Source organism: Armigeres subalbatus, chromosome 2 (assembly GCF_024139115.2).
Source record: "Armigeres subalbatus isolate Guangzhou_Male chromosome 2, GZ_Asu_2, whole genome shotgun sequence".
NCBI classification, from domain to species: Eukaryota; Metazoa; Arthropoda; class Insecta; order Diptera; family Culicidae; genus Armigeres; species Armigeres subalbatus.
This window is the reverse complement of record NC_085140.1, coordinates 224821975-224839055: the sequence shown is the minus strand read 5'-3', so window position 1 is coordinate 224839055 and position 17081 is coordinate 224821975. Positions and strand designations below refer to the sequence as shown.

The 17081-nt window shown below is 38.6% G+C and overlaps 1 protein-coding gene across 4 annotated transcripts in view; it reads right to left on the bottom strand.

The window, feature by feature from the left end:
- LOC134211769 (inactivation-no-after-potential D protein) overlaps positions 1–17081 on the bottom strand; it is a 291678-nt gene that overhangs the window by 248854 nt on the left and 25743 nt on the right. For 3 of the 4 annotated variants that reach the window (XM_062688989.1, XM_062688990.1, XM_062688991.1), the window contains exon 3: positions 852–892. In XM_062688989.1, coding sequence (XP_062544973.1) covers positions 852–892 — 41 coding nt within the window. Of the gene's footprint in view, positions 1–851; positions 893–1388; positions 1409–17081 lie in introns of those variants that run through there. The other variant, XM_062688992.1, reaches the window with a different exon arrangement.

Sequence of the window (17081 nt, the reverse complement as noted above, 5' to 3'; positions counted from 1 at the left end):
AAAATGTTTTGAAAATCCTCAAAATTATCCGAATTTTTTTGCCTTCTCAAAATATTATTTTTTAGCAAAAAAATCCGAGGGGGGAGACAAAATAGATTTTCAATATTTGTATCGGCCTTATTCAGAAAATAATTATCGAGATTCGATATCATTGCTTTTATCGCTACTAAAAAATAATATTCTAACAAAATTATATACACCAGACGTTCTACTGCTGAAAATCCTTTAACTGCAATTCTATACTTCAGTAACAGTTTTACAGTTATCGGACAGGGGACCGCTAAACTGTGACCGATGTGAAACTCAATGACAGCTACATTGCGTTGCACATTCAACATAGGCTTTGACTTCTGAAATAAGTTACCGTTTATCGAACAGCACACTAAACCTTGGTTTATTAATAAGTTCTGAGTGCATTTCTAAAACATATTGAACTATGAACTTGTTTTTGTTCTGCGCTGACACAAAATTTATCTGGTCACATTATCCTATATCCACAATATTCATAAAATGGGTAATTCAGCGGTTTTATTGCCAGCATGCTTGTTCACTGCTGAAAAAATCACAAAAATGAGGAACGAAGCCATTTGCGATCCATTTATTTGTTTTTTCATGGTTATTGATGTGGGTATACATATTATGAATTGAAAGTACAGTAACCCTATACAGAAATTTGAACAAATCAAGTTTTACTGTTCTATTGATGTTCGATTTACAGTTATCGATTGTCATGCTAAAATGTTAGACTGGCGGAGAGTTGAACTTATTTTGCGACAAGTAATTAACTAAGCCGTACGAAGCACAATCAACTTATAAAAATTTCTATCCAATCAATAAAAAAGGTGACTTACCGCTGACATCCTGGTTTTCAATAGCCATCACAGTCATGGCGCTGAAAAGAAGATTGGAACAAAATATTATTTGAAAGGCACCTAACCTGTGTAAAAGGCAATGGGACACTGATATGCCTGAACAAAGGAAACCTGAAAAAGGAAACGCATTCGAAATTAAATTAGTAAGGTGCTCAAGGTGCCGATGTAAACTCTCACATGAATCAATTAGGGTACTGAAGTATATTTTTATCTATAGATCACAATAATAAAAAATCTTGTTTTCGTTTTAAACCGAGGATTATAGCTCATTCAGACTACAACCTTTATCATTTGATAAAGATTATTTTGACGTACAAATTCACACATTTTATTTTTATTTGACATGTGATCAAATGGTAATGCTCTAAATCCTAACAGGCTTTTAGAACTATCGCCAGTTGATATTTTTATTGAATCGTTTTCCTTGCTAAAGCGGTCCATAATAAACCTAAATTTACTGAATATACCAGTATTGTTGTATTTTTCATTTCGAGTTATTGACTAAATGTAACGCACCTCATGTTTCACAGATCGGCGTTTTAAGTGGATTGGTTTTTGCCCTTCTTTTGATGCATGACTATTCCGTTGGGACTTTTTTTGTGCCTATCTCATGCACTATTCTCCTTCTGGTTTCGAAAAGCACGCTAGTACACTATATGTAACTACAAAGGTAGACGAAACTAGATCAATAATTATAATAGTTAACGTTCACAGTAATAAATTTACACGAATAAACATTTTTTGCTAACAATCTTAAGATTTTTTTATGGAATTCGCTATGGGCTATAATAATCCGTATAGTTGGCATGGCGTCTTTCTTGTTCCTAAAAGGCATTATATTACTAAACAGTTTTTTTAATGGGATGCAAGTCTCTTGTTTACAAATAAAAAAAAAAAAATTCTAGCAATCCATGATCTGTGCTTGAGTGAGTCACAGAGAGCTATGATAGTTATTTATGCAGCAAAAAATACAATTCAGGTTAATTTATGAATCACAGGCAGGCCTGCTTAATCTTTTTAAGCCACGGGCCAATGTTTAGAATCAACACCTGCTGACGGGCCATATTTTTTTAAATAAATTTTGAAATAATATTTTTTCTTATTTTTCAGAAAGGCCGAAAAAATCTTTAGAGAAAAATTAAACACGCTTGTACAGCATATAAAAATTTCTTTATTTTGCATAACAGGTCTTTCAGTTGAAAATTTAATGAAAACATGAAATTGTTGCCTACTCTCCAATAAATCGACTCATATTGTTTTCGTGATAAAAATTCGCAAACAGGATTTCAAATTTTTGTTATGTGCTTCCGATCAAAAAGAGAGATATCTTATGTGAGCTGTTTTCTATCTGGCATTCAGATTTGATCTCGAATACAAGATGTCGATAATCTCCATTTGAAACATTGCAGGTACATTTTATAATAAGATGGTGAGATGATTGCAAGGACGATTGTGGCAGACATTTTTAGACTCTGTCTTTATTGTCCTTAAACGGTGTTGAGAAAATGGATATTTCGTTACTGTGTTCTATAAAACCAGCGAAACCTCCATTTCCGTCAACATTATTTAGAATTGGTGGTGAAGAATTCCTCGCGTTGATAAAGTGTATTGGCTTAATTTCAAGCGTCAATATTTCAAGAATATTGATCGGTTTCGCACATCGATTTTCTTGGTGAATAATGCAATGCGCGGAGAATTATAACAATTAGGCTTTCAGCGATCGTGTACGTACACGCACGTTTCACTCACACTTTTACTCGGTTTGTTTGCAACCACGAGCAGCTGTCACGGCAAAATCAAATGGGATTGTTTGCAACCACGAACCTGCGTTCATGTTGGTGAGAAATGTCGGCGAGACCCTAATGCCACTGTGCATAGGCGTAACCAGAGTCCCGGTTCAGGGGGGGGGCATGGCACCAGCTGGTGGGATGTAATTTTCAAAGGCGATTTAAAGCACTGGATTGCAATAGAAATTGTTTGACTAAGTTTATCGCCCATTCGTCCTAGAACTAACATATAAAAATCGCGAATAATACAATTGATTTCCAATGATGCTGTGATTGCTTCAAAACGCTGTGTCTGTGTCAACTTGTCTTCTCCATGTTACTAAATGTGGATAAGTGTGTAATCTAAGATTCAAGAATCTTCTTCGAATTATCTATAAATGAAATTCGATATGACTATATTTCTGAAAGTTTCCAAGCATTTCCATGATTACTTAATGCATAAGAATCTCGATTTTTTTAAACTTGAAATTTTTGAAACTCTTTAGAAGTGGAATCAACTCCACAAAATATTGTCTTCATTAATATAATCATTAATTAAATTCCAAAATGTCTGCTATGTGCTAAAATAGTTAAGTACCGATGAACACAAATTTGGAATCCTTAAGTGTTTTTATGAGTCATAAATTCCATGAGCTCACTAAAATTATGAGTCATAAATCAAATTCCAGAATAACATTGGTTTTCTGTTATTACTCACGTTAGGAAGCGGCTTTATAATGCTTTTCTGAATAAGTGAGGGATTTCTCTGCAAAAATCAAAATGACTCGAAAAGGAACTAAATTGATTTGAATTGAGTTGCAAGAGAAATGTTTTCTGATACGAACTGGTTTTTAAATCTAATTTTTGCCTTTCTCGTATACTAAGTATACGGTAAAGGCTATATGATCGCTCCAAAACAAACTTTATAGAAGGCCCGGAGACCCATAGTGTTATATACCAATCGACTCAGTTCGACGAATCGAGGTGATGTCTGTGTGTGTGTGTGTGTGTGTGTGTGTGTGTGTGTGTATGTGTGTGTGTGTGTGCGCAAACTACCAAAAAATGTCACTCATTTTTTCGGGCACTTACTCAACTGATTTTGCTCGCAAACAAGTTGCATTCGGACGCAGAATCCTGTCCCATTGTTTCCTATTTGAAATTGGCCAGATCGGACTATGGGATCGAAAGTTATGGCCAAAATACAAATTCATACGAAAAATCGCGTAAAAATGTCACTCATTTTTCGGGCACTTATCCTCAACTGATTTGCTTGCAACAAGTTGCATTCGACGCAGAATCCTGTCCCATTGTTTCCTATTTGAAATTGGCCAGATCGACTATGGGATCAGAAGTTATGGCCAAAATACAAATTCATACGAAAAATCGCGTAAAATGTTACTCATTTTTCGGGCACTTATCTTCAACCGATTTGCTCGCAACAGGTTGCATTCGACGCAGAATCCTGTTTCATTGTTTCCTATTTGAAATTGGCCAGATCGGACTATGGGATCAAAAGTTATGGGCAAAATACAAATTCATACGAAAAAATCGCGTAAAAAATGTCACTCATTTTTCGGGCACTTATCCTCAACCGATTTGCTTGCAACAAGTTGCATTCGACGCAGAATCCTGTCCCATTGTTTCCTATTTGAAATTGGCCAGATCGGACTATGGAATCAGAAATTATGGCCATCATACAAGTTCATACGAAAAATCGCGTAAAAAATGTCACTCATTTTTCGGGCACTTACCCTCAACTGATTTGTCGCAACAAGTTGCATTCGACGCAGAATCCTGTCCCATTATTTCTTATTTGAAATTGGCCAGATCGGACTATGGAACGAGAAGTTATGGCCAAAATACAAATTCATACGAAAAATCGCGTAAAAAATGTCACTCATTTTTCGGGCACTTACTCCTCAACTGATTTGCTTGCAACAAGTTGCATTCGACGCAGAATCTTGTCCCATTGTTCCTATTTGAAATTGGCCAGATCGAACTATGGGATCGAAAGTTATGACCAAAATACAAAATCATACGAAAAATCGCTAAAAATGTCACCATTTTTCGGGCACTTATCCTCAACTGATTTGCTCGCAAACAAGTTGCATTCGACCCAGAATCCTGTCCCATAGTTTCCTATTTGAATTTGGCCAGATCGACTATTGGATCGAAAGTTATGACCAAAATACAAATTCATACGAAAAATCGCCTAAAAATGTCACTCATTTTTCGGGCACTTATCCTCAACTGATTTGCTCGCAAACAAGTTGCATTCGACGCAGAATCCTGTCCCATTGTTTCCTATTTGAAATTGGCCAGATCGAACTATGGGATCGAAAGTTATGACCAAAATACAAAATCATACGAAAAAATCGCCTAAAAAATGTCACTCATTTTTCGGGCACATATCCTTAACCGATTTGCTCACAACAAGTTGCATTCGACGCAGAATGTCTCATATTTTCTTATTGAAAATTGGCCAGATCGGACTATGGGCTTAGATGTTATGGTCAAATTACTATTTATTGCGAAAAAGAGTTCGAAAAAGTCTAGCTCACTTTTTTAGCACTTAGACTTCATCTATTGACGCTCGCAACAGATTGCATTCGACGCAGAATCTTGTCCCATTGTTTTCTATTGAAAATTGGCTAGATCGGACTATGGGATCGGAAATTATGGCTGAAACACCATTTTGCCTTTTTCTACGAAAAGGCTGTATGTTCGCTCCAAAACCAAATTTTACAGAAGGCCTGGAGACTCATAGTGTTATATACGTATAAGCTCGATGAACTGCGATGATGTCTCTGTGTGTGTGTGTGCGCGCGCACCAAAAGTGCGAAAAGTTTAGCTCACTTTTTTGGAACTTATCCTCAACCGATTTAATTCCAACTATAGATAGTAGAATAGATAGATGAGCGAAAGCATGGCTGAGTCAGATTTTTTCTGCCTGTGCACACGCACATATGACGTCACAGCCCTTAACGTTTCCATTGAAATCGTGACGTCATGCTCGTTTGGAAACACGTTTGACAGTTCGTTTAGAGACAGAGGATTTATCTTCACTCATCTATATATTCCACTATCTATAATTCCAACAAGTTTCAAGGCAGCAACCTGCAGTCGGAATGGCAGCAAACAAACAAACCAAGAGTACCTATTACACCGGCGGTAAAGCTGTACGCTGAAAAAAAGAAAAAAACTCAAAACAAACGGAAACGATCAACGAACGCGGAGTTACCAGAAAATGAAGCACAACCAGAATCGTCGAGTGGGACACAGATGGATGGAGTAGCATTACAAAATCCATACAAAGTACACGAGATGGAGATGGAAGAACAAAATGCAACAGGAAGCCAACAAGATGATTGAATCAAGTGTAACAAACAAATACCAACACAAAGCAATGAGCTTCTATTCGGAGCTGGTCAGTGATGGAAACTTAAGCAGTGAAATAAAAGAAAAGTGAAACAAGCAGTGCAAAAAACATTTTAAACTGAATCAAACGATTATATAAAGTGACAAAAAGAAGTAAAAAGTGAAATGAGATCAACCAGTGAAAACGAAAACAAACAAAAAGCAACAGTGGAAGGAAATATAAAATAATACAGTGTAATATCCAAAGTTTAAGTAAACATAAAGAAGAATTACAAAGAGTGTTGGTCGGAGAAAAATATTCAGTAGCAATATTAACAGAAACGTGGTCTCAGGAATTGTACGAGGAGACGGCTCGATACAGGATTTCCGGATACCATAACGTTTTACAATCAAGAGAAGACAACTATGGAGGAACAGCTGTTTATCTGAAAACAATTTCAATCTACAGTAGAGTTCCAATTGAGGAACCTGACGGAATGCACCCAAGCGGTAGCAGCGTTGCCATCCCGGAGTAAGGATCTCGTAGTGGCAGCGGTTTACATCACACCAGCAGCAACGAGTCAGGATTTTGAAGAAGACGTAATCAAAGTGTTCGAGGCTCTCAAGGATTTCAAAAACGTAATCATCGGCGGAGATTGGAACGCGCACCACGTGACGTGGGGGAACGATTGCAGCGATAGAAAGGGGCACATTTTCGTAGAGCTGGTCAACCAATATGACCTGCTAATTCTTAACGACGGACAAAACATTTGTGCCAATACAACTAAACAAAAGGAGTACAGCAATAGATGTATCGTTGTGCACCAGTAATTTGTATGGAGAGTTCGATTGGAAAGTGCTGGATTTCAGAATTGGCAGTCATCATATGGCAATACAAATCACTGATAAAGAAAAGCAGTCAAAGGAAGAAAAATGGATTTATAACAGGAAAAAATAAACTCAAAACTCGCAATGCTAGGAAATGACAAAATACACTCATGGAGGAATTAACCGAAGAAATAAAGAAGATCTATAAAAACTGCAAACAACGGGATACTAAAACGCCTAAGTACTGGTGGTCCACAGAAGTGGAAGATGCCTGGAAACGAAAAACAGAAGCAAGGAGGAGTTCAACAAAATAGGTAGTGTAAGAAACTTAATCGAATTTAAAAAAGCAGCAGCAAAGTTCCAAAGGCGGAAAAAGATTGAAAAAAGAAACCAAGTGGAAGGGAATTCATCGATGAAATAAACCCAATGAATAGCTCCAAACAGCTTTGGCAAAAGTATCGGCAGACTAACAGGTAAAACTTTTAGGAGAAAAGAAAATAATCCCCTTTTGGACGATAAGAAGATAGCAGAAAATTCTTGGATCTACATTTTTGGAAGGAACAGCCCTGTGGACATGATTGACTTCGGTGGATCATTTTGCAAGTTACGATATTCTTGATCAAGAAAAATGGAATAGGATAGTAGGGGATAAAAAACCGAACTCGGCACCTGGCGTGGATAGAATTACCTACGGAATGCTGAAGCAGTTGCAACCCGGTGTTGTGCAGCAACTATTGAAGGATTTTAACGGACAATGGCGTAGGAGTTTCCCTGGAGATTCGCTGAAAACGATAAAGGTGGTCGCAATACCTAAAGCCGGGAAGGATCAAAGTAAACTGGAAGGTAAACGTCCGATTTCACTGGTTCCAACTTGTACCAAAGTTGTGAATACAGCCGTATTGGAAAAGTTAAAAGAAGCCTTGAAGCAGGCAATGTTCTCCCCACAAGATCGTTCGGTTTTAGAAAAGGACTATCCACGAATACTTGTGTGACGTATGTGGTCAACAAAATAATGGCTAATAAAAGGAAGGAAACTTAACGAGCATAATCTTTTGTGGATCTAAGTAACGCTTTTGCAACGTAAAAGTAGATACTTTGGAAACAAATATTGTCAGAAAAAGAATACCGCTAGAGTTGATTTGCTGGATCACAAATTTTCTAACTAATAGAAAAATAATTTTTCATACAAATAAGGAAAAACTTGTAAGAGTCGTCAGTGAAGGTCTTCCACAAGGGGATGTTCTATCCCCCACTCTCTTCAACGTATATACTGCTCCTTTGCATGAAGTCCAGATCGATGACGTAGAGCTGGTGCAATATGCCGACGACTTCGGCATCATAGTCACAGCGAAAACAGTAGAAAGGCTGCGAATAATCGGACAAGACTATCTGGACCATTTCGTAGAATCAGCAGCGAAGCTCAACTTGTCAATAAACCCAGCAAAAACTAAATCCATACTTATTTCAAGCCAGTAATAAAACACTGGACTATAAGATAGAGGAACAAACATAGAAACTGTTAGGTCACATGACTATCTGGGCATGGCACTCAGATAGATCTTTAAACTTTGGGAGACACACTAAGGAATTAAAAGGAAAGGTCAATGAGAGGCTCAACATGATCAAGGTCATCAGCGGAGTAAAGACTGGAGGCACCCGGAGACAATGCTGAACGTACACAAAGCGCTTGTTCGAGGAACGCTGGAATACGGCTCTACGGTGTACAGCAATGCTGCAAAACAAACCTAAATAAGCTAGCTGTTATCAACAATCAGAGTCTACGAAAAGCCACAGGATGTACCAAAAGTACTCCTTAAATACTCTGTTAGCAATATCTGGCTTAGAATCCATGCCAATAAGACAGGAATATATAACAGGAAAAGAGATCGCACGTAACATCGCACAAAAGAACGGCGGTAGGAGAACAGCTAATCGGAACAACCATAGATAACAGATCGGACACGAAAAAGATAAGTTACATGGAAACAGTTTTCTTAACCACTTTGAAGTATTCGATGCTATAATGACAATCAGGAAGAACTGCGTGAAGTACCCGGATATAATAATCCGACCGACATTGGATGGACTGGTCAAATCCAAAGGAAACACGAACCCAAAACACCTAAAACAACTAGTTCTGTTTGCATTTAACGGCACCTACAAAAGGACGCAGAAGAGTCTTCACGGACGCCTCGAAGACAGGGCATTTATGTGGAGATGGAGTTTTTATTGAAGGATCAAATAAAAGAGTCTCCGTTCGACTTGCTAATGAAATTAGCATCACAGGAGCCTGCAGCAATCAAAATAACTATGGATATTATATCGAAAGAGCAATTGTCGGGTTCTGTAATCTACACGGACTCGCAATCGGCTTGTGAAATTCTGGAATCAGCGAGAGATCAACAGGAACGAGAAGAATTACTAGACGAAGTTTTAACAATGGTTAAAACAATTAACAGCAGAGTGGAGTGTTTCGATGCAGTGGATACCGACCACATAGGAGTGAGTAGTAACGATATCGCAGATCAACTGGCAAAGGAAGGTATTACGAACGATCAGCCAATACTAGATAATATAATATCATACAAGGATGTATATACTGTATACTGAAACGCCGAAAGTCACTGAAAATCGACGAATGGTACAAGGACTATGCTATTGAAAAGGGACAAAAATTCTTCCAAATTCAACCAGATTTCAGATCTAAACCATGGTTTGTTGGTCTGAAGCTAGACGGGAAACAAGTTCGATTACTAAATCGACTGATGGCCGGTCATGACTGGTCAAAAAGTCTGGAGACACAAATGAAATTAATAGACAACCCAACCTGCGAAACATGCAATCAGATTGAAACAGCAGAACACTTAATTCTGCACTGTGAAAATAATACTGGAACGTACGCGTAAGATACTCATTACAACAATACAACAACCTGATAGAAATATTTAAAACGAACAGTGTAAACGAATATCAGAAAATCTTGGATTTTGTAAAGGATGCAGCTTTGGATTTATAAGAACCCTCAGCTGTGGTCAGGCGACCGAAGACAAGCAACAGGGCATATAGTCTTGGCAACTGGCCCTTATTCCTGGCAAGTAAAACTTGCCTCCCAGAATGAAGAAGAAGAAGAAGAAGAAGAACAAGTTTCATTCGACGCGGAATCCTGTCGTATTGTTTTCTATTGAAAATTTGGACCATGGGCACAGAAATTATGGCCAAAATATACTATGTGTTATAAAAGCGAGTAAAAAAGTCTAGCTGACTTTTAATGGACTTACCCTCAACCGATTTACTCACAAACAAATTGCATTAGATGCGGAATCCTGTTCTATTTAGAAAGTTGGCCAGATTGGACTATTACCTTTGAAATTATGGCGAAAATACTTTTAGCCTTTCTTGTGCAACAAAGTTGTACCGAAAGGCTATAATTTCTTTCCGAAACGAACTATCGGATGCTTCCACACTGATACACTTCCTTCCTCTTCATACAGGAGTTTGGTAGAAAGACGCTCATGAGATTTATATCATAACAAATATTGCCCTCCGCTCGCTTGATGGGAATGAAATTTTCGTTTTCTTTTTGTAGATCGGAGCTCAGTTCAATTTACATCCAAAAAGTGATATCCTTAAAATATATGACTGGGTAAAATAAAACAGGGGTATGTACGTCAAAAGATTGGAAAAGGAAACAAAAATGTCGAAATTCTTATTAGCATATTAGTAGATCAAGCTGAAAACCGAACTGAGGTTTCGCGACAATCGCATTTTCTCGCATTTGATGTTGCAACTGCATCGCGAGTAGTGCGCAACTGTGCCATAGTCGGGCACCACTCGCGATGCAGTTGCGACATCCGGGAATGGGACAAAAAAATGATTTCCGGTTTTCACCGGGACCTACAATATCTTTGCCAAAAATAATCTGATTTTCATGGACCGGCCAAAGAAATTGGCCTTTTTTACTCCTAGCTACTAGCTCATCTATTTTCAAGCACACACATTTTACGAAGGTCGAGAAAGGCACCATCACCGCTAGGTGGATTAATCTGGGTTTTTATCCTAAGAAACAAATTCTAACTAAAGCAGGCACAAAAGAGTTTTCCGATGATCCTTATGAAATCGCCAAAAAATTAAATGGAACAAGATCTTTTGAGGATTATAAAAATATTTCTTTAATGCAATCTCTGTTGTGAGTGCGAAGGTTGCCTAAGTTTTGTCCTAATACTTTCAATGGAATGCGTTGTTGATTTTTCTGTCATTGTAACAAAGATTCTTAAGTTTTATAATTTTATATCTTTCTGTGCCAGAATTATATAGCGAGAGCAAAAAGCTCCATAGGAATTTGATCAACTGTTTTGCGGCATACCTTGCGATTAACTCGAAGATTTTCCAAAGAATGGTCGCTCAAAATTTCATTGACCGGATTTGTGTACATGTGCTCATTTTGATGCAGTTGCTTCAGTCTTTTTGAAGCAGATGGTAGTTTAATAGAACAGAAATATTTATATCTTAATACAATTATGTTTTTTATGTTTCTTCGACTAGGATACTAGTCAAACAAATGCAGAACAAATTTATTATTTTAAGCTAGCAACTGAATTGATTGATTTTGGCTTAAAATCGAGAAATTGTTCCCAGGGGTCCAACTTAAATATTTCGATGCTCCGCTGAACAAATGGTCATAGATGTGAATAAATTCGACGCGCAAAAAATATGTTTTTATAGAATTCAAAATCAAAACTAAGAAATATGTAGGACATATGTAAATGAAAAAAAACTGACTAAGTTGGAATTACTTTTCAAAATTTTCTGGGGGGGGGCACAAGTAGGTCTGGAGGGGGCCAGGCCCCCCCCCCCTTATTTACGCCAATGCCACTGTGATTATTTTTCCTGTCTTAGAAGTGTCACGATGCCTGCGTTCGTTCCTGTTATTGCTGATGCCATCAATTGTAAGGCAGCCTTACTAAGGCTACTTAAGTTTTCAAAGCTGTGCCCAAGCTCCTTCATACAGGTCTTAACAGTTCCCCTCAGGTATTTACCGGACGTTCCACACATCGGGATCAAAGCTGTATATTCCTCAGTGATGTAAAGATGACCATCAACTTCCCTTATGAAGACAACTACACCCAACCAGCGGATGACAGATTTTAATACAGTTCTGCATAAGAAGCTTATAGAAACTGTATAATAATTTGGCATATACAATTTCGGAAGGTTTTAAACAATTGTTGTATTGAAATCTTACAGATTTGTATTATTTTAATACAACATCTTTATAAAAAGCTTAGAGAATTGTATATGTAGATTTTATACAATAATTGTCAGATTTGTTTTTTGGGTGTACCTGCACTAAGATTTAACATCAGTATTATCATCGATTGTGAGAGAGTAGAATTTGAAGCAGGCAGCTTTTCACGTAACGTAGTTTTCAAATTTTCTGCATGAACATTTACTGTTCACATGTTCCGAGGCAAGCTAAGGAGAGAGGACTTTTTCCTTAGGACACACATTGCCGTTATTAGCAGATATGCATTTCTTAACAAGTTCTCCGCCCTGGAATATTATTTATTATTATTATATATTTATTATTTCTCACTTCATCCGGCATAGAGCCTAAATGAAGACTGGCTGGGAAAAGCCGTTTTGAGCTGCCCACATTTTTCAGCCTGCTCAAATAGGCGCAAAAACTCTGCATCTTTCGCAAAACAGTACAAATAGGGTAACCGTACCCTTAGTGGAGGTAGCACCAATATATTGCAATAGTGGAGGTAGTGGGGTTTTAATGAGATTTATCATATTTATACAGTTTACGATGGTTTCAGTTGATGCGTCGTGCTTTAAACATCCTGTTGAATGCAACTTATCTTAAGATTTCGCTTGAAAAACTATTGAAAACAATGATTTTCCTTAACAAAATTGACTCCCTTGCACCTATAGTGGTACAACTGTACCAATAGTGGCGAATCTCATAAGAAACCAATGGATAGCACCACTATAGGAACCAAAATTAATTTTTACCGCCACTAAAGGAACAGTATACCCATAGTGGTGCAAGCAATATTCGGTAATTGTTGATGTTAAATGACATCTATCTCATTGTTGTTAGCAAATTTATTAGTTTATCAATTGACTAAGATATTAAAGCAGTAAATTTCCTATAATTATCAATTTAAACAAAAATATTTTCTTTTGTAGATCTACTAATACCTCCACTATTGGTACCGTTACCCTATATAAATATAATTACATTCTTAAAACATAAACAATATCAACATAAATAAATAAAATAAAATAAATAAAAACTCTTTACAATTTTTGTTCCTAGCGTCGTTCTTAAAGTTTACATTTAAAAGTGGCAGCAGAGAAGTTGAAGTCAAACAATTCGTACACGGCATTAAATGATGAAGACATGAAGCGTACCGGATCGTAGAGACCGTAGCCTGTATTACGTGCTTCAAGATGTAGAAATCCACGTTGACGAAGTACTCTCGTTGGAGCGTGTATGTTTATTTGTTGTAGCAATTCAGGAGAGTCAATTTCGCCGAGAAGCAGTTTCGCAACAAATACACTGGATTCTGTTTTTACACGATTTACATTTTCTCAATTTTGCACTCATCCTGAATGTTTAACGCATATTTATTACAATGTGATTTTTCTTTGAATTATTTAGGATTTTTTGAAACATGTTGCGAAGACTTTGGTGGCACATTGAAGTCACACGATCAAAATTACAAGCGAAAAAAAATCGCGTAAAAACAGAATCCTGTGTACAGCCTGGGAGTTACCTCTTCTATGTTCTAGTGTATCGATGCTCAATAATCTGCAACGTTCTTCGTACGGTGGTAAGTTGATCGGATCATTCCAAGGAAGACTTCGAAGAGCATATCGCACGAATTTCCTTTGTATTGCTTCGAACCTAGAAATCCAAGTAGCTTGTAATGGACACCACACTACTGCGTTCGTTTCCAGTATCGATCTAACTAAAGCACAATAAGGCAATCCATAAGACAGCTGCAAACAGCTGACGATTTTTGTTTACCTTGATTTTTTGACAGATTCTGACCGGACTGACAGAACAATTCAAAGTAAATTGTAAAGCGCAGTTCACACCAGAAGTGAGTTCCGTTCAACTGCATACACATTTTGTTTTGATTTCGATTGTCAGTCCCATCGCTGAATGTCCTCATGGATAGCCTAATATAATGTTTATGTTTATGTTTATGTTTATTGTATTGATTCATCTGACATTTGGTAGTCTTAATGAATATAGTAAATTTAAACAAATATACATTAAACGATTACAATGGTAAGTTAAAATCAAATAGCCTATAAATGTTGTTAAAAGCAGCCGCAGCAGCACGGAAAGGTTCATTCATGCCATACATTCGATTACGCGGAGAAAGGTGCAGGAAATCTTGTTGACGCATTGTTCGTTCCGGATCATAAAGATTTAACCTCATGAGAAGTTCCGGAGAGTCAATTTCACCAGTCACGATTTTGGCCACGAAGGCAACCTGCGATCTATTCCTTCTCATTTGAAGAGTGTCAATACCAAGTAGTCTACATCGATCCTCATATGCGGGAAGATGAACGGGATCCCTCCATGGAAGGTGCCGAAGTGCATAACGCACGAATCTACGCTGCACGGTTTCTAGCCTTGAGATCCGGACGCTATGATAAGGGCTCCAAACTACAGCACAAAATTCAGGATAGAACGAACTAAAGAGCAGTACAGAGATTTTAGGCAATGAGGATCCCGGAAGTCTTCAGATAGTTTGAAAATGAATCCGAGTTGCCGATTAGCTTTTGCGATGATGTCGTTATAGTGCGGCTTGAATGTCATGTCTTGATCCAGTGTGACTCCTAAAGCCTTAATCCTATTCACTCTTTCGAGGGTAGTACCAGAGATACAACAGTCAAAAACTATCGGCTTGTGTTTCCGATAATAGGAAATGGCATTACATTTTTGAATACTGAGCGTCAGGAGATTAGCAGAACACCAGTTCGCCATTCTATCCACATGCGATTGCAGTTCTTCACAATCCTCGATGCTGTTGATAATCTTAAACATTTTAACATCATCCGCATAAAACAAACGACAACCAGGAGGTAGAAGTCGGGACAGTTCGTTGATAAACAGCGTGAACAAGAGAGGCCCCAGATTACTTCCTTGTGGTACACCAGAAGTATTGGAGAAGTATTCAGACTGTGAAGAACCGATTTTCACAGAAAGCAATCGGTTCGACAGATATGATTTGAACCAGCACACTAGATGGCGACTAACTCCAAGTTGTTCTAACTTTGCAAGCAATATTCCATGGTCGACGCGGTCGAACGCTGCTTTCAAATCCGTATAAACTGCATCAACTTGACCACCGGAGTCCATGGTGCGAACACACAGCGAAACAAACTCTATTAAATTCGTTTCTACAGATCGCTTTGGATAGAAGCCGTGCTGTGCAGTAGAGATGTACGCTTTACTGGCACTGAATAAAACGTCATTCATGATTATCTCGAATACTTTGGAGCAAGAACATAAGGATGTGATGCCTCGGTAGTTTTGTACATTCCTTTTGTCGCCTTTTTTGTAAACGGGAAACATGTGCGACATCTTCCATTCATCAGGAAACTTTCCCTCCTGGAGCGACAGTGTGAAAATCCTAGCTAAGTGGGTAGCCAGCGAGAACAATTCTTGAGCACAGAAGACGGAATACCATCCGGGCCGGCAGTGTACGAGCTTTTCAATTTTCTGATGGCTGACAGGACGGTCTGATCATCGATTATAAACGCATGTAAATCTAAAACATTTCTAGGCGTGAATTGATTTGCAACAGCTATTTGATCGGCGGTGGCCCTGGTGGCATTGAATGTACTTAGGAAATGTCGAACGAATAAATTACATTTTTCTAGCTCAGAACTGGCGATTTCTTCACCCAGATGCAAGCACGAAGGCAGACCAACTTCCTTTCGTTTGGAGTTAACAAACGACCAAAAACGTTTGGGGTTTCTACGGAGTGATGATTGTGTTCGCAGCACGTAACGACGATAAAGGAATCGATTGTATACACGATATGCAGTACTGAACGGTTGAACTCCTGTTTCGTAATCAGCGTGCGATTCTTGCAGTACTGTCGCAATGCTTTTGCCCTACTTCGCTTTAGCTGACGCAGACGACTGTTCGACCAGGAGGTTTAGGCTTCCGGGCGACACAGGGGCACGTGCTCCGCAATTATACGATGAATTTGGCAAGTGAAATAATTAACAGCATCATCTACACAGACGTCAATCTCGATGGGGACCAGTCAATACATGAGATAGCATCACAAATACTATCATAATCAGCTCGGCGGTAGTCGTACATTTGGTGCACGTCAGAAGCATCGTCAAACGTAAACAGGCCCGGAAGGTTGACGACTATGTCCAGAAGCGGGATGGTCAGCATCCAGGTAGATGAGAGGTTCGATGGCTTCGGAAACGGTGCAAGTAGATTTAGCTGCATCGTTGGCGAGGACGAGATCCAGAAACCGACCATTTCTGTTAGCCACTCCATTAAGCTGAGTCAAGCAATTGAACGAAAAACCATCGACCAATGCGGAGCTACTGGTGGACAAAACAGATTGAGGGTTCACATGCATAAACCCGTCTTCCGATGCAACCCATTCCAAGTTCGGTTGATTATAGTCTCCTAGTTGCAAGACGAAGTCATTGAAGTCCAGGTTGGAACTAATAGAGCTAAAAGAGTTCATGTGATCCCGAATACAATTTATGTCGCTACGCCGGTCTGGAGGTAGATATAATACTCCTATGCTAATCAATCGATCGGCCGTAGAAATTCTAATCCATAACTGCTCCAATGCAATGCTTGTCAATGTAGAGTCAACGTAGCTATTCCAGCGTGTTGAGACTGCTATCAAGACTCCTCCTCCGCGAGACTTAGTACTGTTAGCTGAATTACGATCTGTACGGTAAACAGCAAACTTAGGACCGAATAGCTGTATGCCGAGGATGTGTTCGTCTAGCCAAGTTTCCGTCAAAACAATTACGTCGTAGTCACATTCACTAGCAGCCAGAAAGAAAGAGTCCACCTTAGTACGGAGGCCGCGCACATTCTGGTAGTAGATACGCAAGGCATGAGCAGGTAATTCACCAGACGAAATGGATCCTCTGACCGGCAGGCAATTGTTAGATACGTTGGATGATATGGCAGGCTGCTCGGGGTTGGAATCAGCGTCTACTGGCTGGATACTGGAAGTAACATATG